General features: G+C 46.6%; 2 protein-coding genes across 3 annotated transcripts; one reads left to right on the top strand and one right to left on the bottom strand.

Moving 5' to 3' along the window:
• Positions 1 to 338: 338 nt before the first annotated feature.
• On the top strand, positions 339 to 3,108 carry Cpap3-d1 (cuticular protein analogous to peritrophins 3-D1). The gene is given in 5 exon segments (NM_001172383.1): positions 339 to 429; positions 1,506 to 1,730; positions 1,790 to 2,054; positions 2,138 to 2,272; positions 2,354 to 3,108. Coding segments are annotated over 5 exon segments (696 nt in total). The 5' UTR covers positions 339 to 365; the 3' UTR covers positions 2,361 to 3,108.
• Cpap3-d2 (cuticular protein analogous to peritrophins 3-D2) lies at positions 2,667 to 21,039 on the bottom strand. Of its 2 annotated transcripts, XM_031931626.1 has the most exons (4): positions 20,505 to 21,039; positions 10,462 to 10,574; positions 4,162 to 4,572; positions 2,667 to 4,078 (listed from the first exon to the last, which is right to left on the bottom strand). In XM_031931626.1, the coding sequence occupies exons 1-4, from the start codon at positions 20,549 to 20,551 to the stop codon at positions 3,762 to 3,764; spliced, it is 888 nt and encodes a 295-aa protein (XP_031787486.1). In that variant the 5' UTR covers positions 20,552 to 21,039; the 3' UTR covers positions 2,667 to 3,761. The 2 variants fall into 2 exon arrangements, with proteins under 2 accessions (XP_031787486.1, NP_001165853.1); NM_001172382.1 differs by lacking the exon at positions 20,505 to 21,039 and having other exon boundaries at positions 3,762 to 4,078; positions 10,462 to 10,613.
• Positions 21,040 to 21,262: the final 223 nt, after the last annotated feature.

The following is a 21,262-nucleotide window of genomic DNA, read 5'->3' as shown; positions in this document are numbered from 1 at the left end:
ACAAGTAGAAAATCAAATCCCACGTCCATCCATCTCCCAAAACAGCGCGTCAGAGCCTCGAGAACCAGTGAACACGCAGCTGAGAAAACTCGCAGACAATGAACAATCGAGACGATGTAAAACGAGTTGGATATCCATCGCGTGTGTATATAGGTAGGTACATGTACAAGTAAGAAAAGGTGGGGCCGATCGCTCAGTCAGTCAGTCAGTCGGCTCCAGGTGAAGGGGATATATAGCAACACATACACAGGCGCGCAGCTCTCGAGGCCGGCGAGGAGAGGAGAGAAGCCGATCACGCAGCGTCGCGGCCACGAAATTCAGTAGTAGTCGTTGTTACTGGCCGCAAAGCGCAGACCGGAACCAACATGAGCCGTCCCGCGATGCAAGCCCTCGCCGCCGTCGTTGCTGCTCTCGCCCTTGTCGCCACCGGTAAGTCTCTCTCACTCTTATAGCTGTATATTACGCGATTTTAATCATCGTTTCGTCAAACCTGTTAGCGTCGAACGGAGGAAGCACGGTAACAAAGGGTTTTGTTTCCCCGAGAGAAAAATCCAGGCCCGAGAGTGAAAGTAAACTTACACCGCTCGCGTCCATTGTTCTTTCCTCTGGCGCGCGCGCGTATCGGGATAATATATAATAATAATCGCTCTGCGCTCTTGCGCGAGAAAATCGGCGGAGAATCGTTTGGAGAAAAATTCGCGCTATTGATGCGGAGCGAGCTCTCGTCTCGTCGGGTATGCGCTTGCTCGTTGCGTCGACTGCTTTCACTGCCATATGGACGTGAGACTGACATAACGCATCGACTCCTCGTATAATCCGTAGAATATTGTACCGATCGAAGATCCTCCGCCTGGTATCATCCAAAGCAGTGAAATAGAAAATAAAATCCATGCGTGAATATAATGACAAGCCTTAAAAATTTCCTTTCGCACAAGAACCGCTCGCAAAAAAGCGAACGAGCGTAATTAATATGCTTTTACGACGAAATAATTATACACACCGCGCTTATAAGCGACTATACCTGCCGCTGCTGCTTTGAGAGAAACTTTTACGTCTCTCGATAGTATTCACACGAAGCAACGGATCAATGCACGGGCTACACCGTGTCTCGCGCTCGAAATTAAGAAGAACAAAATGAGGAGCCCATGCTCTCGTAAAAGAGAAAGGCCGACGAAAAAAATCTTAGCTGTCGTGCGTACAACATCCATAATTCATGCACCGGTTACGCGTATCGGACGGTGGCATAACTCTTCGATCGATGCGCACTTGAGACGACACCGCGAGGCGATTAACATTCGCCGCTGGTTCACAAAGGAGACGAGAGAAGCGTTAGTCGCATTGCACATGCACGGGCAGTCCCGAGGACTTCCCTTCGCGTCTTTTGTAGAGTAGTGATAACGGCCCGCGCGTATACGTGAGGAGGAAATGCATGGCTCGTCTCGCGCATACGAAACGAGTTATTCGACCGATGCACTTATCGATCTCTTCGACGTATGCATGAGCAGCCGACGCGGCAGCTTTGTTCGGCGGAGATGTGCCGACCTGTCCCGAGCCCTGGGGTGTCCAGGCCTACCCCCACCCGGAGGACTGCGGCTCGTTCTTCCTCTGCACCAACGGAACCCTCAGTCTCGAGCACTGCGAGAACGGCCTGCTCTTCGACGGCAAAGGCGCCGTGCACAACCACTGCAACTACAACTGGGCCGTCCACTGCGGACACCGCAAGGCTGACCGTAAGTCGATTCGATCTTTGAACGATATGAATATTTCTTATGGTAATGAAAATTTTCAGTGACTCCGTTGAGCTCGCCCGGTTGCGAGTACCAGTTCGGCATCTACCCCGACAGCGACTCCTGCAGCACGACGTACATCAAGTGCGCCTACGGCGAGCCTCACCAGGCCCACTGCGACGCCGGACTGGCCTACGACGACAAGAGCCACACCTGCGTCTGGCCCGACCAGCTGATACCCTACTGCAACCCCGAGGCCGTCGTCGGCTTCAAGTGTCCGGCTAAGCCGCCCACTGGAGCTGCCGCTAGATTCTGGCCGTTCCCCAGGTATACATGCCTCTTAAAAATTCATAAATGTGGAAAACTCTGTCGTGAAAATCCTTGAAAATTTACATAAACTCTCGCCTTAGGTTCCCCGTGCCCGGCGACTGCGGACGTCTCATCACCTGCGTCGAGGGTCATCCCCGTCTCATCACCTGCGGCGAGGACAAGCTCTTCGATTCCGAGACTCTCAGCTGTCTCGACAAGGACGAGCTTCCTCACTGGTGAGCATATTTTTTCTCTCATATCGATGCGATTATTACGTAGCCGGAAAAAGTCGTTTGACTTTTTGTTCTTCTTCGCAGCGCATAATCATTCAATGGACGATGAGCATCAGGAGGAGTCTTTCGAGTATACGAGAGAAGGCGGGAGGACGAGGCGAAGTCGTTAGTTTGTTTTATTCTGTTTTCGAGCTTTGGTACCTGCGGTTAAACACATTCGTGAATAAATATGATAATCAAAACGTTGACAACCTTTTGTGATCGTTCCGTATACGTGTTTTGTTGATCTTGTGCGTGTATATGAAAAAACAAAACGTTGGATATTATAAGTACATAAACGAGTACAAAAACGTCGATTGTAATAAAGAGGAAAGAAGATAATAATACGTGACTCGTATTACGTGTCTTATTTTTATGTAAAAAAAATACATTATTTCACTTTATTTTCAGAAGAAAAGAAATTCTACGGCACAATATAACGTACAATAATGTTTGTTTTATCGTCCTTAATCATCGTGTGTTTGTGTGTTTGTTTGCCTTTTCTTCGTTCTACAAGGTATATAGGATAAGAAGAAGAGGACAGAGAAAAAATATAGTATTTACATTTCGACAGACGAACTTTACAGTAGTACAAGGACTTTTTAGAAGGACTTTTGGTCTCGACGTATGACATAACTCAATTGTACCGCTTGTGTATAGTTTCGACGCTCTCGTTGTTACACCAAGTATATATAAATCATATACGTAAAATAGGGGATCCTCGATCTCAGGTTCACGATAAACTCTAATAATACAAATAATATAATAATAATAATAATAAAATAATAATAATAACGAAACATTGCAAGAGCAAGTGTATCGCGCTCGCGCAGTTAAAAATCGCAAAGTAGTCGATGGCTCCTGTGTATGTGTGTGTGTGCGTGTGTGTTCGTGTCCACATGATGATAATATATCGTATCGTCAGCTCCGATATATAATCGTGTGTGTATGTGTGTTTATAATATCAGATCGTAACCGTCACACGTCCGCAAAAGGAGTAAGTAGAATTAGAAGTAACGGATCAGGAAGTCGAAGTGAAAGAAATGACAGAAGCGCGTGCGCGTATAACGCGTATATTCTCTACGTTGCGCAATCCGTATAGTAGGTATAAAGTTCCGATTCGTTCGCGTGATGTAAAGCGTTATAGAAGTGTGTGTGTGTGTGTGCATAGAAATTTAGAAAAAGAAAGCGCAGAGCCTGATTCGGGAGGACTTTTAGACGACGAAGATGAGATTTTTCTCACGCCTCGGTTGCGTTAATTTTTTTTCCATCTCTCCGCTTTACGCAACGCGACGTTTTACGTAATTTCGTCGGATATTCGTTAACATACGAGTGTATAGGAAAGGGATCGGATGAGAAATCGGTAAGCAGTGCGTCCGTGCGCGTGTGATGTCGGGGTACAAGGTATACGATCTCCGGTCGCGTCGCAGCCCACAGCACTCGTCACAGGCTTTTAATTCCTGGGTCGTCCCTGGCCCCTGATGGGTATGGGTATGGCTCCGTGAGGCAGAGGCGCTACGCCGGGCGGTAGGTTCTCCTCCTCGGGCTCCTGTTCGTTGCGATTGTCGGGCAGGTCGCCGTCGAGGCTGGCCGGAGTCGTGGGGACGTCGCAGTCCTCGGTCGGCGGGACGACGCAGCGCAGAGAGCGACGGTCGAAGACCAGCATTGCTGGGCAGCGCTGCAGACGGGGGTAGCCGCCCTGGCACTGCCAGTAGCGGTTGCAGGACTTGCCCAGGGGCACGTTGCCGTTGGCGTCGTCGTTGCAGAGGGCTGCGCGGAGAGAATTCGTATTGAATTACAGCTCAATGTTTTGAAATAAGTGATCGAAGGAGCTGAGAATATGTAAAACTCACGGTGCTTCTGGCATCCCTCGACGTTCTCGGGCCAGTCGCAGGACCTGGCTCTCTCGTTGTAGAGCAGGCCGCCGATGCAGAGCTGCTCAGTGGCGGTGCCGTTCCAGCAGGTCCAGTACCTCGTGCAGCTGGTCTCGTGCCCGAAGATGCCGTAGAGCCAGTCGCAGTGCTCGGCGGAGATCGGAGGGTTAGCCTGGCGCTTGCCCTCGCAGTAGTTCGCGCGCCAGGGGTAGTCGCAGCCCTCGGTCACTCCGCGATGCTTGCCGGCGAAGACCAGACCGTTGGGGCAGTCGAAGAGCTCGGGGCGTCCGTTGACGCACTCCCAGTAGCGGTCGCAGTACTCGTAGTCGCCCACGACGCGGGCCTTCGTCTGGCAGGGGTCCTCCTGCTGGCCCTTCTGCGCCAGCGAGCCTGAAAACGTTATCGTTTATGCGCCAATGTTTAAACTGCTTCGTATGTATATAAACGTTCTGTGGGAAGTAGAACTGATCGTTTCAGCGACTTTCCGATGGGATATGCGCTTTCCCTTTCTACGACGTATGCATGTATACTTGTACACGAGTGCGCGATATAGGCCGATAAGCGCGGCGCGATTATTTTTCCAGCGAGTAGTTCAATACCGAGTTCGATCAGACAAGCTCTGCGCGCCGCCGTCGGGACGGAGTTTATTGAATGCTAATATACGGCTTGTGAAACTTTATCGCGCTCGAATTTCGAAAGATACAATGTATACATCCTAAAATTCTGAAGGAGATCTCCGCGTGTCAAGCTTAAAAATAATAACTGTGTACATACTTGTTGCAGCGCAAAGTTGTAATTCGCTCAGAAAAAAAGATCAGCGAGTAGACCGCTGCACCGCCGGCGTTACGAAAGTCTCGGGTATAGAGGTATATCCCGGTGTACTTAGCGTCAAAAGAGAGAAACTCGTTTTCCCGCCGGCCAATCATACTCTCGTTTTCGATATACGTATTCCTCTCGTATGAGGATTTTTTATAACGACTGCGGACACACATCCGCGCTGTAATTTTCGTGTTTATTCTGCAGCGTTATAATTTTCCCAAATTGCAGAAATACCGCTGGTCGGATCCGAGGAAATCCTTATGCGCCGTAAACAGTCGTACACGATACTGTATAGAACGGGGGGTAATTAAACTAATTGAATCGGCGATGCCCGCGAGTCGGCTCGCGAACCAGAATAAACGAGTGCAGCGGCTCGGATTTGTACACTCCCCAGAGAAAGAGAGTGAATAGTGGAGGGAACGAGAGGTAAATAGCCCCAAGCAGCGCTTGCGCGCATATACACATATAGATATCTCGCGGAGCTGCGATCGAGCGTGAGCGCATTATAAGGTGGGAAGTGTCGCGGAGCAGCGCTCCCAAGAGTGAAAGTGCGCTCTCCTATGTATAGCCTTGACTTGCAACCTTCATCCCGCAGTAGAGCGGATCTCCCCCGCTATACTGTTGTCCGCAGTGAGAAATCGTCCACTTTTTTTTACTGCGTATGTATACGTTTTGCTAAAAAATCTTGGTCGAGTTCTCGCTTCTCTATATAATGCCTGTGCACGTGATTAGAAAGACGAGTCATGTCAGTTATAGTACGAGCGGCCCAAGCAGTAAGCCCCAACAAGGCGGTTTTGGCAAAGGTGGCACACACAGCCCTATTTATACGTTTGTGCTCGCAGATTGTGACGAGGGAAATGGAAAAATACCTATGCGCCACCTAGCGTAGAGACTCGAAGAGTTTGACGCGAGTTACCTCCAAGCCCCCGAGAAACGAGGAGATGGAGATCGTTCGAATAATAAACGAGAAGCGACACGGTATAGAAGTTGTGTAAAATGTTTCATTGATATTCCGGAATGCATTAGGCAGATCAAGGAAAGTTTCTTCTATTGTCTCTACGCGTTATGTCACGCAGGCATTAAAAATGCGCAGTAATAATGAAGCAATAAAATCAAATCGAAAGCAATCGAGGCGAATACTTTTCTAACGAGGAGTCCCCAGAATGGTATAGGACACCTTACCGGGCGAACAGCCTCCGGTAAAAGTTGATGAAACGACGACAAAGCACCTCTGGTCTATACTGAAAACTTGAAATGTCGGTTCGCTCGCGTTTACGCGCGTGATTCTTTTTTTTCCTATATTCGCTGGAATATTCTCGAAGCTTTTACTCGCTGTATCTTATAAATAGCCGAACAAAGAGACGACATCCCGTATGCCGATCGCTCGGCTCTCGATTTTCGGTAACAAAACAGTCGCGGCGGAAATGAGTTGCCGGCGCGCGAATCGAATTACAAGCGAATATACACGCTCGCCGCAGTGTCTCCGCTGCATAAGTGTATATTCCTTCCTGCACACGTATAGACACATTTGGAAAGGGACGCGGAAAGCATATAGGTGCGGCTTTCCTCTCGCGAACGTTACTACTTCGCGCTGCACAGCTGCGCGGATATTAACTCTCTCCGAGACCGGCTACACGTTATACACTGAGGCTCAAAAGTTATCTACGCGATCGACTATCGAGATGAATAAGCTTTTTAATATTTTATTTGGTATACAGTTCGCGATTTCACAGTAGAGGGATAGCCAAGGAACTATTGCCAAATCGTCAACGGCGTTTCTCATGGGTCTCCGGCGTCACTCCCCCATTGACTTCTAGGTATATACACCGCGTCGTGCGGACGGGAAGGATATTAACTTTTCATGAAGCAATAAGCTCTATATACACGTTGAGCGTTGCGCCGCTTGCGTAAGCCGATTATTTCGCAATTTTTGCAACCGAGCGCGCTACGTGTAGCTTCGGGCGATTCTTAAAGCGCGACAACAACAACCGCTTCCGCGCTCGCGATTATGACGCTTTTTCGAAGGACCTGTAATTTCATCTTTGAAAAAACCCGACCTACATACACACGATTACGCAACCAATCGTAAATAAACAAAATCTCATAATGCCCTAACGGTAACGATCGTTATCCAACGCGAGGATCGAGTGGAAAATCCGGTAGATCCCCTATAAAGCCGGCAGATCCAAGCTAGAGCTGCGCAGGAAGCCACTACCGCGTGCATGCTGCTCCGTAAGCCGATTTCGAACGCGCACGCATGTGCACTCCTTGTAAGGTGTTACCGTTACGCAGCCGCTTCTTTGTCAACGAATGTCTTCGTCGAGCCGTCGACGATCGAGTTCGAGATCGGTAAGCCGAGAGCTATTGTTGCAAAACGAGAAAGAAATATCTCGTTCAAGCGAAGCTGCCGATCGTTACAGCAGTCGACGGAAGATCGAGAAAGGTGTAAGTCAGAAAAAGAAGAGGAAGAGTGAAGCAATGCAGAAATCATAATCAAACTTTTATACTCTCCATCGCGACCGGTCAGTTTCGCAACGCGCGTCCCTCTCTCCGTAGCTCCGAACTAGATGATCCATAGCGTTACAGGATAGTTTCCCATCCTCCATAAGCAAGGCCGTGCCGACATCCAGCATCGATGCTTCCCCTCTCGATGTTTTTTAAGCGAGATCGGCAGCGATTAGTTACATCGCGACGACGACGAAAAACGCGAACTGTATCGAGTAGCAGCGGTATATTATGCAGCGGCGCACTACCAGAGACGTCATTCGTGTTCCTCCGGTTTCGGAGTAGCGCGACGCTTACGTAAGCGCGAGTCACTTACTTTCCCTTCCTTTACGACCGCTCGTTGCAGTTCGTTCCGTAAAGACCGGAGCGGCCTGGGAGACACGCCATTAGCGGATAGCGCCTTGTTTACCTCTGCCGAAGATCGAGAGCCTGACTAACCCTTTTTTCCCGTGTACTGCCCCACCCACGCGATATCGTGTGCCAGGTTTCGTTCGGTCACGTTATCCTAGTAGGATACGCCCAGCTCCGGACGATTTTCATTTAAAGCTAAGCATACCGATCTCAATGTCAAATTAGGCTTCGCTTTTACTCGCTGCATACGCGATTCCGAAGCGCAGCTGGTCGACGTATGGAAATCGCGCTTTTATCGCAGCATTACGGAGAACACAACGGCGTCGCTTTCTTCTCGCGAGAGTAAAAGCCGTTTCCTCCGGCGCGTAATTGGCGAATCGGATTAGCGGAACGAGGCGCTTCGGCATTCAAATGCGAGAAAAACAGCGCGCCGGAGATTTTTAGCTTTTACGACGCTGTTCGCCACAATGAAAGACCGCACGAGAAGCTGGAGAACATACCGCACGAGGAAGATTTATTTCTCGGTGTGCACGTGCGACGAGAACTCCACGGTATAATGTAGTGAGAATTTTCGAAAATTGGACTTGCCACACTTTAATTGGAAGCGGCCGAGGCGCGCGCTCGATTATGCGCGGGAAAATTGCGCGCTCGGGAATTTCTCCGAGGTGAGTTCGTTTTCGAAAAGTTCGTGTCCCTCGTGTCGCAAGCGGCTTGTATAAATTTGAATGTATACACCGTAGAGCCGTAGCTCTGATGAGATTGATCGCTTTTTTTCGAGGAATTATTCGCGCGCGCAATTATGTAAACCATTATACGCGTGTATTATGACCCCGTTTTCGTCGAACGTGTACCGGCGTGTACGAGGATGTTCGATTGTTCTCCAAATGCGTCCAGTCATGTGTGTTTTTCTCATCGTTACAGCTGCAGCGCTCTAAAACAATGAATTTATATCTATCTCGGAGAGGATGTGCACAGAATGCGAAAATCGTTGCGGCTATATAAAAAAAGCACGAGCCAAAAATTTTAACGGCACAGCCTCTCTAAGTCGCTGAGAGAAAATTCCCGCTCTTAGATAATTTATACACGGGGCTTGTAAGCATAATACAAAGTACCATAATCATCTTAATGACGCGAAATGAGAGCGCGTCGTAAATCGCCCGGTCACGATATAACGATACACACACATTTAATGAACTTGAAGCTATATACACGCATACATCGTGCTCCGACCGTAATAATTACGTTCTCACCGAGAGGAAAGTTTCCGAACTGTAACGCGATTTTTCAAAAAACAAACAGCTTTCTCTGCGCGCTCTAGTCAGCCAAGTTTGTAATCTCGGAGATGGGCGTCGCGATCGGCTCTAAAACATACGTTGTTCTCGCCGCTGCAGCCGAGCACAGAAAAGCACCTACTCTCCCGATAAATCTCCGCTGTATCTCTCGCTTTACTCCACAAGCAGTCACCGGTCCATCCACCTTATCGGCCTCTCCCGTGGGACCAGCGCACATACACACATGTAACTCGTGTATTATACGTATAGCGAGTCGAGCTCTCGCGGTGTGAGCTACTTTCATATTTTCACCCGTCGCCGCGGCAGAGAAAGTTCTTTCTCGGATGCGTGAAACTTGACGGAGCCGTGTGTGTGTGTATGTACATCCAGATGTGTACGTATTAACTGGGAGTATTGTGTCTCGAGGGTATGCGATTATGAATCGCAAGGAGAGCGAATTCGAGGCGATGACACGTGCTGTCCGTTGTATGATTCATGTACACTCCGGAGGAGAAAACTACCGGCGATTTCTCGCGAAGAAAGCTCCGCAGTTCGTTTGAAATCGCTATTATGAGCGTCAGCGCGGCGAAGTGAAAAAACGTCCGTTAAAGCTCGTTTCGTGCTTAGCCGTGCGTTCGAAAGTGCAGGAATTTCTCGAAAGATTTTGAAAGTTTGAAACACACGGCGGCGAAAAGCCGCCGATTCAATCGATTTTTCAGAACGAACTCGTAACGGTAATCACGCGCTTGTAACAAGCCGGAAATTCGATTCGCGCGATGAGTGTCAGCTCGAGCGATTCCGGCGGATAAAGAAGACATTATCCGTCTAATCACGTCTCTGCGGAGAAAAATCCGATCGGTCATACCGATCGATCCCCGCGGGTTCAAACACCGCGTTCCGTTTGGTTAACCGTGACTTTGATCTTTACGAGGAGCAGTAGAGGCACCGCATCGAACCGAACAAATGACCGCTATATCGTGTAGTAGATCGATAACCCATGACGTTATCGGGACGCGAGGCGAGGATGCAAATGCGCCCAGTCACAGTAGCGGAGCAGAAAAAGAGCTGCAACGCCTGATCCGAGTTTCGATAGTCGCGATTTGCATATTTAAAAGTGAAAATCCCAGCGGGAGATGGTCCACGTAACCGATCGCGCTTAAAAATGCGCGTGTGGTATAAAAATCGGTATCGTCCTCGGTATTATAAATCAATCGAAGGACGTTATCCTTCCGTAACAATCTATTCTATCCCGAAGCGCGTATCGGCAGCAAAAAGCCGTCGAATGAAAAAACAAAGTTAAAAAAAAGACAAAAAAAAATGTAAAATCACTTACCATGAAGGCAGGAGGCGAGAATCAGCAGAACAAGCGAAGCCATCGCTCGTGTCGTTGGCATCGTTCCCAGATGCGCCAAGTCGATGCAGAAACGAAAAAGGATCCACACGTCTCTATAGGGTAAATATCGATAAATCGGTTGCGGCTACTCCGGGTGTATTATCTAGTCGGCGCTGCTGGAGCGTCTGATCACTGCTGGCTGGCAACGAGCAGTATTAGGCATGAAAAAGGGGGAACCTCCGGCGCGGCGTTCACTCGCTCGGCAGACAGTCGGCGACTGAGGCTAAGCTCGAGCCGGCAAATGACAATAAAGCAGCGCCAGCAAGACACTCACAATAAGGGGAGAGAAGGTGCGACGATGCCGGCGTCCCGAGTGAAATTGACGAAGAGGAGTAGACCGTCGCGTGGGAGATGCTGCTGCTGCAGCTCCGAGATGCAGCGCATGGAGAAAGGGAGAGTGTAATGTGTATAAGCGTGTGCGGATTGTGTGTGCTTTTGGGGGACTGGTCAAGCCCACCGGCCCCACTACTTTCTGGAAGTATCTCTAGCTCGCTGCTGCGCCGTTCGAGTCTCTCCGGGTCTTACGGCGCAGCTGTACATGGGAATTTCGATCCGATTTTTCTCCCGCGCGATCGTCGATATGAGCTATCGGATGGTTATACTTCTTCATGATAAATTATTCCCGACCCTTTGCGTGCGCGCTTAATTAAATAGCTCTCCGCGCAGCTGAATTATATCACGGAGAAACAAAGCCAACACAACGCGCGCGTATAATTAATCCCCGCGAATTCGCGAGCATTGATAAAAATGACGCAACGCGTCTTATTACACCGCGAGCCGGACGGCTTTTCAAATTCGTTTCGCGCATACGCTGCACGTGATTTCGTTTTCTTCTTTCCCAATCCCGAGATATCCGGCCGGAGCGAGCGAGCTAAATTAGAATTAAAAGCCAGTTTCTGGCCAGACGTAAATCATTTCCATCGCGCGGATGAGCGGGAATTTTTCGCCGATATCGCGAGTCGCGGCGCGGTATTTCATCTCTTCATTAATCAGTCTTTAGCGCCGAGTTATAATGCGCTCGGGAAATTAATATCCGCGATAATGTTGAGTTCGCGAGGAAAAATCGGGCCGATATAAGCATGATATATTCGTTCCTTAAAGGCCGATACTCGCGACGCACAAGAGCACGAAGTGTTTACGATGTTTCGGGTGAATCCTTGAACTCGGACGAGAGCCGTAAGTATACTTATAAAATATTTATTCAACGGTAAATGTTCGCTTCGATATAGATTAATCCACCTGTACATTACTGGAAAGTCAATTAGCCGACGCTGACGTGTGTTATAATTAGAGCAAAACCCGAATTTTCATAAAAAAAAACTCTCCAGCCTGCCGATTACGCAAGGCAGCGCAGAACACATAACGGTGTATCGAATTCCCTTGGTTCATTTTTCAATAAACCCGGCGTTTTACAGCAAGCTCTCGACACCGCGGCGTTAAATCTAGCAGGGCATGTTATTATTTCCGTAATTAAATCCCGCGACGAATAACAACGATCCGCGCACTACCGGTATTGCCTGAGCAATAACCGTATAAAGCTCACCGAAAGGGCGACGCCGAGCGTAATTCAATTATTTCAATTAGCCGCTCCGTTAGAACTACTGCGCGGCTGGCTGCGTGTATATTAGAACAATTTATCGATGCAGCCGTACTACAGTATCGGAAACGCGTTCGTGAACCGAGGCCCTTTATCGGGACAATATCTTCCTTAATTACCCCGGCTGCGATGCAGAGAACAGTCCATAGGAAAACCTATACCTATACGTATACTTACGACAACTCCGCCTTAGACCACTTCGAGAATAAGGCGGAGATCAACGCGCGGCGATTATACCGGCGTCAAGCGCTGCGCACACGCATTTACAATTAATTATATCAATGAAAGCTATCGCCGCGATCTCTTATTCGCGTAGCAGCAGCCGGTGAAATTCTCCGGTGTATTATATATATATATAGATATATATATATGTGTGTGTATGTGTGTGTGTGTGTATGCGAGCGGGGAAAAGTGCAGCGGGCAAAGTTGCGTGAAAGCGCGCTGCGCCGCTCGAATTTTCACGCGCTCTTCTCCTGACTCTGCAATTATTATTATGAACGTGTGTGTGTGTGTGTGTGTAGCAGCTGCCGCTGCGCTTTGCCCAGAGATCCTACTGACACACACTGCACCGTCTGCAGTATGCTGCAGATTTATTGTGCAAGACGTACGCTTTCGAGATTATCCTCTGTGTAGGCTTTTGGCTATGGCTCTCTTTTTTTTATAGCAGTGCACGCGCTTTGCAATTATGTGTGCGAGAGCTGAGGTGCCGCCGCGGACACGTGTACAGTGAGGCTGGAAAGTTTGCCGGGATGGGGAGCTTGATGAATTGAGATGAACGTTGTAATGTGCTGTTTTGCTAAAAATGAAAGTCTCGAGGAGAGAGAGAGAGAGAGAGAGAGAGGATTTTATATTGTATCGGTGTAGTCGACGTGTATGTAGTTGCGTTTGTTTAGAATTCATTGGGAGGTTCTTTGGTTGGACGAATTTTTTATTGCGGATTCTGGACGTTTCCGGGAATTTGAATAAGCAAAATTTTTAATCGCATCGACCTTGAGGCAAATTTGCATCTGTTTATAAGTTTCGAAAGTATAAAAGAGAATTTAACTATTATGACGAAGGCCGATGAATGTTGAATATATCAATTTAATCGCTTTGGCTTGTTGTAAAGCTAAAAAAATTCTCAAGATTTTTATCCGTCTTCCGTTAAACAGCGCCCAGATTCTCGCATCGAACTTTCATTCTTAGTAGAGCGAATTCACGCTCCAGAAGATTCTGCAAACTTATCGTGCATTCTTACACCGTGGAAATATCCATAAAAAACACTTTCCTATTCCGCTTCCACATTAAATCTATCTCTCGTCCATTCAAACTTTTGCGATGCTGTGTATCTTCTCACCGCGTGTACGGACAGGATATAGGCCGGATTTTTCCGGGATCGCATTATATATGAGTGGTAATGAGTTTAGCGATACGTTAATCTCGCCAGCCTTGATAAATGGCGAGTTTATTTCGGTCTTCTTCTTCTTCGTTCTCCTCTTCGCTTCTTTGAAGCGACAAAAATTCCTGATTTATCTCGCGAACGGATGAATATGCGGCGCAGCGCCGAAGACGAGATTCGAAATGATATTTGGTTGTAAAGTAGCGATCGCGTTGGGTAGAAATCCGACGTTGCGACGTTTGTGCAAGGGTATCAACGCCGGGTGCGATGTGTGACGACAAAAGTAACTGATTTGTTCGTAAGAAGTAATTGTTGAGGTTTATCCTCGTATTTTTGCTATGTTGCGTGTATACGTGTGTATGTGCGTCGAGAGAGTCACCGCGGTAACAATACCTTCTATGTGTGTAAACACAGTTCTGAGAATTCGTTTCAATTCGCGAGCGCGTCGAGTCGAACGTTATTAGAAGCGAAAATCATCGCGCCCAGTTGGCACCGAGCCTGCTTAGCGACAACAGTTATTCGTAGCTCCTCGTAGTAGTGGTTCTGGTGATTGCTGTGAGACACGGGCTGCTAATAGGTTTCCCGAAGGAGTGTGTGCTGACATCAATAAATTATTTTCTTGTACTTAAAGCGTTGTACCACTTTATTAAAACACCAAAAGTAATAAAAACGAAATTACGATGAACTATATGACTTGACTTGTCCTCCGTAACATAATTATCTACCATTTTACAAAGTTTGAAGTTTATAGATGAATATCTGGCAGAGTGAAGTTTGAATATATAATCTTCAAACTTTGTAAAGTGGTAGTAAGTTTTGTCGTCTGCTATTTTGTGGCGCGAAATCTGGATTTCAGTTGGCTTCAGGAATAAAACACAATATTATGGTTAGGCTTAGGCACTTATAGCGTGAGCAGCTCTATCGAAGGCCTGACAATAGGCGGTTTTGGCATCGGTGTTCAGCTGCTACATATACACTGTGCTCGCAGATAGCGATGAGGGAAATAGGAAAGCGTCCATGCGCTACCTATCTTCGCTGGTGGGAGACTCGGTGAGTTTGATCGGTTGCAGAGGGGCCAGTCCAAAACTATCTTGTTTTGATGTGTATCGTGCGGTCAAGAGTAGATATGTATTTGTACAGAGATTGAGCGCAAACACAAACAAAATAATTGTATTCAATGCAACCACTTTGTTTGTTATGCTATTTGCATCGTAACACGAGCAGTTGTAAAATTACTATGAGGCCTGTTTATTTATGATTAACTTTTTGGCATGCACTACGACTATAAATATGGTGCATACTCGAGTGCACATCTTTTACATCTTACCCTGACATCATTATTTACTGCTCGTACGCACATTAATATTAATATAATATCACATGAAATGTTATCCATCACAACCAGTATCGTTATTCACTTTTGCTTCTTTCTCTATAAAGTATACTCTTTTATCTATATAGATCATTCGATTCCATCTTGAATCGCAAACGATAATAAATAGATGCGGTGCAAGGAAGTATTTTCAATAAAATAATGTAATATAACGTGAGTGTTTTCGAAGCCGATGATATCCTGATTCCCGAGCATTATTCAATCATTTTTAGAAATCAATATGGTATATAACTTCGTAAATACACACAGACGAGTTTTAATTTCTATCGAACTGGTTTGGCTACCATACAAATTTTCATCTTGCTGTAATACACCTTGTATAATAGATACAGTGTGTCACGCATTACACCATGGAAATATCCGAGTTATGGTGTCATAACTTTTCGGTCTAATTAATAATACCAGGGAATAAATTGCACCATCCTGGCCCACCCAGGCTAATTACGGAAGAAGATAAGCCGTGTTTTTCTTCCGAATAATATACAGTTCGTATAAACAAGCATTTCACCAGCCGCAGACGAGGGATTTCATTTCCCTTTCGGCCACGCGAGTGAAAGATGAAACATCGAGCGTACGTTTCGACTGTACGAAAACTCGTTTTACACGAAAGTAAATGTGCGAAGCAAACAGATTTATCTGTCGAGTGTCCGAGAATACCTCGTACTAATTGTACCTGTCAACGTTCGCGTCAATAATAAAACGACGACTTCCAACCCATCCTTTCACCAAACGCACATACTATGCAATAAAACAATTACAAAAGCTTTCGACTTCTTTTCTCACTTCGCAGCAGTGGTAGCAAATCCAAACCTCGCGACAATGCGCGTAGGCGTCGAGCCTCTCCGTGCACACAAACGCGTGCGCGGGAAAAAGGGGTTTGCTGAATTCCTGCGAGCACGATGCTCACACGAGACAAGGAGTGACAGCCTCGTGCGGACTCGAGGCCGGATGTGGGATTCCCGCAGATGTTTCTTAACATGCCCATTCTTTCGGTATTTTTAATACACAGAAAATTTCAAACTTCGCTCCCGAGACGAGCTTCTCTTTCTCGCGAGTTATTATTATAAGCATCGAGCATAAGCACGCACACACACGCACATCAAGGGGAAAAAAAACAATCTCCTCTTTCCTGTAGCATTTTTTTTTTCTTAATGAAAGTGGGAATAGTTTGGAAAGGAGGGGCCTATAGACACTTTGCTTTTCTGGCGCACGAGTATAGCAGCCGCGAGACTACTAATCCGCTCGGGGTTGCGCAATGCGAGGAACATTAGTGAAGAGAGAGAAAGAGGGAGAACATCGCCGCTGATTGAGGGAATTACGAGCGCATGAAGGAAAGCGAGTTCGAAGTTTTCTAATTCTTAATTACACGACGACTGGTCTTTTTGTTCTTTCCGCCAATCGTCTCTCTGTTTGAGTTGCCTAAGAGGATAATGTGTATACGCGTGTGTGTGTATACATGTCTTATGACGTTTCGGAGCTGGACCCGATAGGGGAATATTATCGGAGAGAGATGATACGCCAAGACACGAGCGAGAAAGTTTTACTGGCTTTTAATTTTCTCTTCGGCTCGTTTCGCTCTTGGAATTTGCATACGCGCGTTGCGTAACGAGCGTAAGTATAACTGAATAAAAGCTGCGTGTGCGTGGACTTTGGTTTATCGCTCGTTCAAGCAATATTTCAGTTGGTTGTAAATTTTTGAACGGTGTCGCGGATATACGTTCGTTCGCAGAAAGTTGAAATTTTGTTTCTAAATACTATGCTCTGAAATAGTAAAATTTACGTTTGCTTGGCAATTAAGCGATGCCTAAGAGATTATACACCGTGAAGCGCAAGAAAGCCTAGATTAACTTCTCATATAGGCGTGAAGTGACAGATTAAGTGCTGCGGAGAGGAGACATAATGCGCAGCGCTATGATACGTGAGAAAGTCGAGACATTCTAATTTTCGCTGGCTAATTCGAAACTTTCATGCGATATGAAAGTCAAGGATGCTTTTTCCAATCGAACGCGACTATTTAGCGGTACAGTGGTGCGAAAGCGATTTTTAATCGGTAAAATCGCTCGCTCCAGCCGACGTCGGTAAATTATCCAGCTGATGCCTGTTACCCTTTGTCAACAGATCAACGGGTCTCGATTTTTTTTGAAAAGTTGAGATCCAACTTTTAAAATACACTTGTGTTGTATAAAAATATAAGATGGCGAGAGAGCTAAGGTTTATCATACGGTATTTCGAAGAGTCGTTCGCGTTAGAATGTCCCTCGAAAAATCTGCAGAGATCGACAGCAGTCACTCTCCGACTTGTATGCAACATGTGGTTTTTATCCGGTCAGCGCAACCCGAGCGACATCTCTGGAAGATCCTGGAAACTCGAGCGTGAATCAAAGGATACAAAAGATCCAAAAATCCCGTCACTGCCACTTTCTTCCATCCGCAAGAACCGGAGCCTTTCACTTCCAGCTCCAGCCGGATCGCAGACTCCTTTGGCACACACGAAGAACTTGCACCGCTTGTGTGCGTACGTGTGCGGATCGAGGGAAGTCTGAGGGAGTGGATGACCGCAGGGTTCATTTTTCGAGGGCCGATTCGGGATGAGTGGCCAGAACTGGCCACTGCTCTTGCCTCGTCCTTGATCGTGCTCTTCTTCCCGCGTCTGCATCTGCGAGAGAAGAGATTTTGATTATTCGCCCGACTGCGGCGAGGGTATGTCCGCGAAGTTGATTGTTTCTAAGGATGAGTCGGCGGTGTGACAAATTAACGAGGAATATTGTTAAGTTGAAGCTGTGGTACTGCGGAGGAGATTTAAGTGAGGGTGTATTTTTATGCAAATCGCCCTGGATTGTTTCGAGGTCGAAAGAGGTTGTTCGTTGAGCGAGAGGTACTCACTTATACGTGATGATTGATAATGAGAAGACACCCGACTCGACGATCATTCGAGCACTGGATTAGTTCCTTGCGGTACGACACGCGAATCGAACGACCACTGGATTATTTCCATACACTTACGTATAAAACTTTGTTCGCGGGCATTGTCATTATCGTGGATAAAAATTTCTGCAAAATATTAAAATATAACAATGATCAAATGTACGTAGGTTACTAAGTGATTAAAAAGGGCGGACATCCAGTGTATCAAAGAATACTATAGGTATGGTAGGATGTATAGTTATAGAACTAAACTCGTAAGAAAAATATATTCGATAATGAGTAGGTGTACTCGAAGCCCATTTTGAATATTCAGTAATATTTCAATAATGAAGCGCTGATGGGCTCAGTAAGAAGCTCGTAAGCTAGTGTATATCGAGTAGTCGTAGGACGAGGTCTGAGAGTAGGTGTGCTGTACACATTGATTTATAGTTGAACATCCCTCCTGGCATTCGGGAATATCTAGGCTTAAATCTCAAGATGCTGTGGCCCGTTGGAATGGAATTCAATCTTAATAACGACCGGCAGATCGAAAAGTCAAGGTTCATGCAAAGTTCGGATAACGTTTATACCCGCTTCGCCCGGGCGATATTGTTCCCACGAGGGTGAAACTAATTTACCGCACTAGTATCGTAATATACTATAAATGAAAAAAAAAACACTGCATCAATAGGATATGCACCAAGTTCTATCGATGAGGTACTGGCGTTTAGAAAAAAAAGAGGTAACGCCGGAGCCTTGCTATTAATACGCAGGTGCAAGTAACTAAGCTGCTTATCAAACGTGTATAGACTGCACTCGCCATACTTTCTTGCATACGACAACTAGAGAACCTTTCACTTTCAGCATTAGCTGCAATTACCGATACAGACTCCAAATGAATTCAAATACCTTACCACACTAATTTTCCACAATAAATTACTTTTTTAAATAAAATTACACGTATTGGCATAACCATAAGGCTCACTGAAACTTCTTAAAAATCAGCCTTAAATATTCAGCAAAATTGAAAAAATTACACATATGCACACGATATAATCTCGCGCGCCTCGTCATCTCTTCCACGAACCGCAAGAAAATTTACCATAAGCAAATGCTCTCTCATACACACACACAGCGGAATATCATTCCCTTATAATCCCGCGCGCAGCAGTAGCTCCGATCTCCTTATGGTTCTTCATTTACTACTACCAACGCTGACACTGGTAATATTAATCGCCGCAGCACGGCGGAGCATCCCCGGCTCATAATAATAATAATAACAACGCGATAATATTATAAAAGCACGTTCACCCCGTATAACTCTAAGTGGCTTAGCGTGTATAACGGGCTACCGGCCGTCGAATTTATTTTCCCGGCCGATCCTTTATCGACTTGAATAACGCTCGCCGCCGCGCGCGCGGCCTTGCACTTGGCGAGAGCGCGCGTGAAATTGATAGTGACGCTCGTCGGCGCAGCAAGGGCGTTGCTCGGCAGGACGTCGACTCCTCGTCCGATTTTGCCACACTTTTCGGTCGTAATTCTTCGTTGGGCGAGTTTCTTGTCTTGATTACACAGCAGCGCGCTTCAACTGCAGAAGTTGGAATTCACCTCGACGGATATAACCTGTTATCGATTTCATCTCGTGACGCGTTAGAAATCGCCGGCTGCTGCTGCACCTGTACGCTGCTGAAACGGTCGCGACGTCTGTGAGATTAATGACCCGCGAGAAACGGGAGGGATTTAATTTTTCAATAATCGACGCGTGTCAATAATGCCGAGAGATAAACGGGACACTATATCTGTACAAGCGGCTTGCGAAAACTTAATCTGGAATCGGCATTCTTCGGGCCGGTATCGGAGATAGCCCGGGTACCGTTCGATCTGCAGCCGATGTTCCGCGGATACACGGAGATTCGGCCTCGGGCGCGCCGAGCCGATTTTTGCCGATAACCCACTTCCTTTCAATAATATCGAGCAAGCGAACACGCTGGAATTCCGAGGAATCCGTTATCACCCTCTGCATCGGTAAACAAGTGCGTCACCCATTTTTCAAATGCTCGGATAAGACAAAAAACATTGCTAATCAATTTTTAACGATTTGTATCGCCCTCCAAAATAATAAGCTCAACTAATCGCAAAGCAAACATTCCAGCGGGGCGAAACCCGTCGTAAAAAATAGCCCGGCACCGAAGCAAGAATTACAGCGTGTCAAACGGCCTAAATGGATCGCAGGCGCGTCATTTTTCTCCGCGCGATCGCGAGACTCCTTTTGCACACACGAAGAAATCGTATGGCATGCGGCGCAAAGCCCACCGACTATGCGCGTACGTGTGCCGTTCGAGGGGGAGAAGAAGACGAAGAAGAAGAAGCGGATGACCGCGAGGCTCATTTTTCGAGGGCCGATTCGGGATGAGTCGCCAGAACTCGGCGCTGCTCTCGCCTCGTCCTTGTATCGTGCTTTTCTTCCCGCGTCTGCGCTGCGGGAGAAGAGATTTTGATTATTCGCCCGACTGCGGCGAGGGTATGTCCGCGAAGTTGATCGTTTCAACAGATGAGTCGCTGGTCGCCGGTGTGACAAATTAACGAGGAATATTGTTTAGTTGACACTGTTGTGCTGCGGAGGAGATTTATAGTGATGGTATATTTTTATGCAAATCGTCCTGGATTGTTTCGAGGTCGAACGAGGTTGTTCGTTGTACAAGAGGTACTCACTTATACTTGATGATTGATAATGGGAAGACACCCGACTCGACGATCATTCGAGCACTGGATTAGTTCCTTGCGGTACGACATCGGAAATACTACTGATCGCTCTTTATAAGACGGTTCATGATTCTCGAGCTTATTTTGCTACTACTACTCATCTTTGTTAATAATTTATTTTGGAGATACCGGACTTATGCGGACAAAACTTTGTTCGCATGCATCGTTATTATAGTGGACAAAAACTTAGTTCTGCAAAATAATAAAATGTAACAATTTCTATCGAAGAAAACTACTGTAGTTTGATCGTGTGTGTCATTATCGTGAAAAAAAAAATTAAGAAGAAAACAAGTATCCGTCTTTCTATAACATGGTCGCATAAAAGTTTCTAAACAATACGCCCCCATAAAACTACGTCTCTATTTTTTTCCTGCTAGTACATGAGCACAGAAAAACACAATGCTTAGAATGATCAAATGTACGTATAGGTTACTGAATGATGAAAAAGGGCGGGCATCCAGCGTATCGGTCTACAGAAGGAAAACTATGGTAGGACGTAGTTATAGAACTAAACTAGGTAGAAAGAAAAAAAAAGTGCGAAACTTGCAAGGGAAGTAGATCCGGTAATGAGTAGGTTTACTCGAAGCCCATTGAATATTCAGTAATATATTAATAATGATGCGCCGATAGGCTCAGTAAGAAGCTCGTAAACTAGTGCCTATCGAGTCGTCGTAGGACGAGGTCTGAGAGTAGGTGTGCTGTATACG

This window comes from Nasonia vitripennis, chromosome 5 (genome assembly GCF_009193385.2).
Source record: "Nasonia vitripennis strain AsymCx chromosome 5, Nvit_psr_1.1, whole genome shotgun sequence".
NCBI classification, from domain to species: domain Eukaryota; kingdom Metazoa; phylum Arthropoda; class Insecta; order Hymenoptera; family Pteromalidae; genus Nasonia; species Nasonia vitripennis.
Note: the sequence above shows the minus strand (reverse complement) of the source record. Positions and strands in the feature narration are given on the sequence as shown.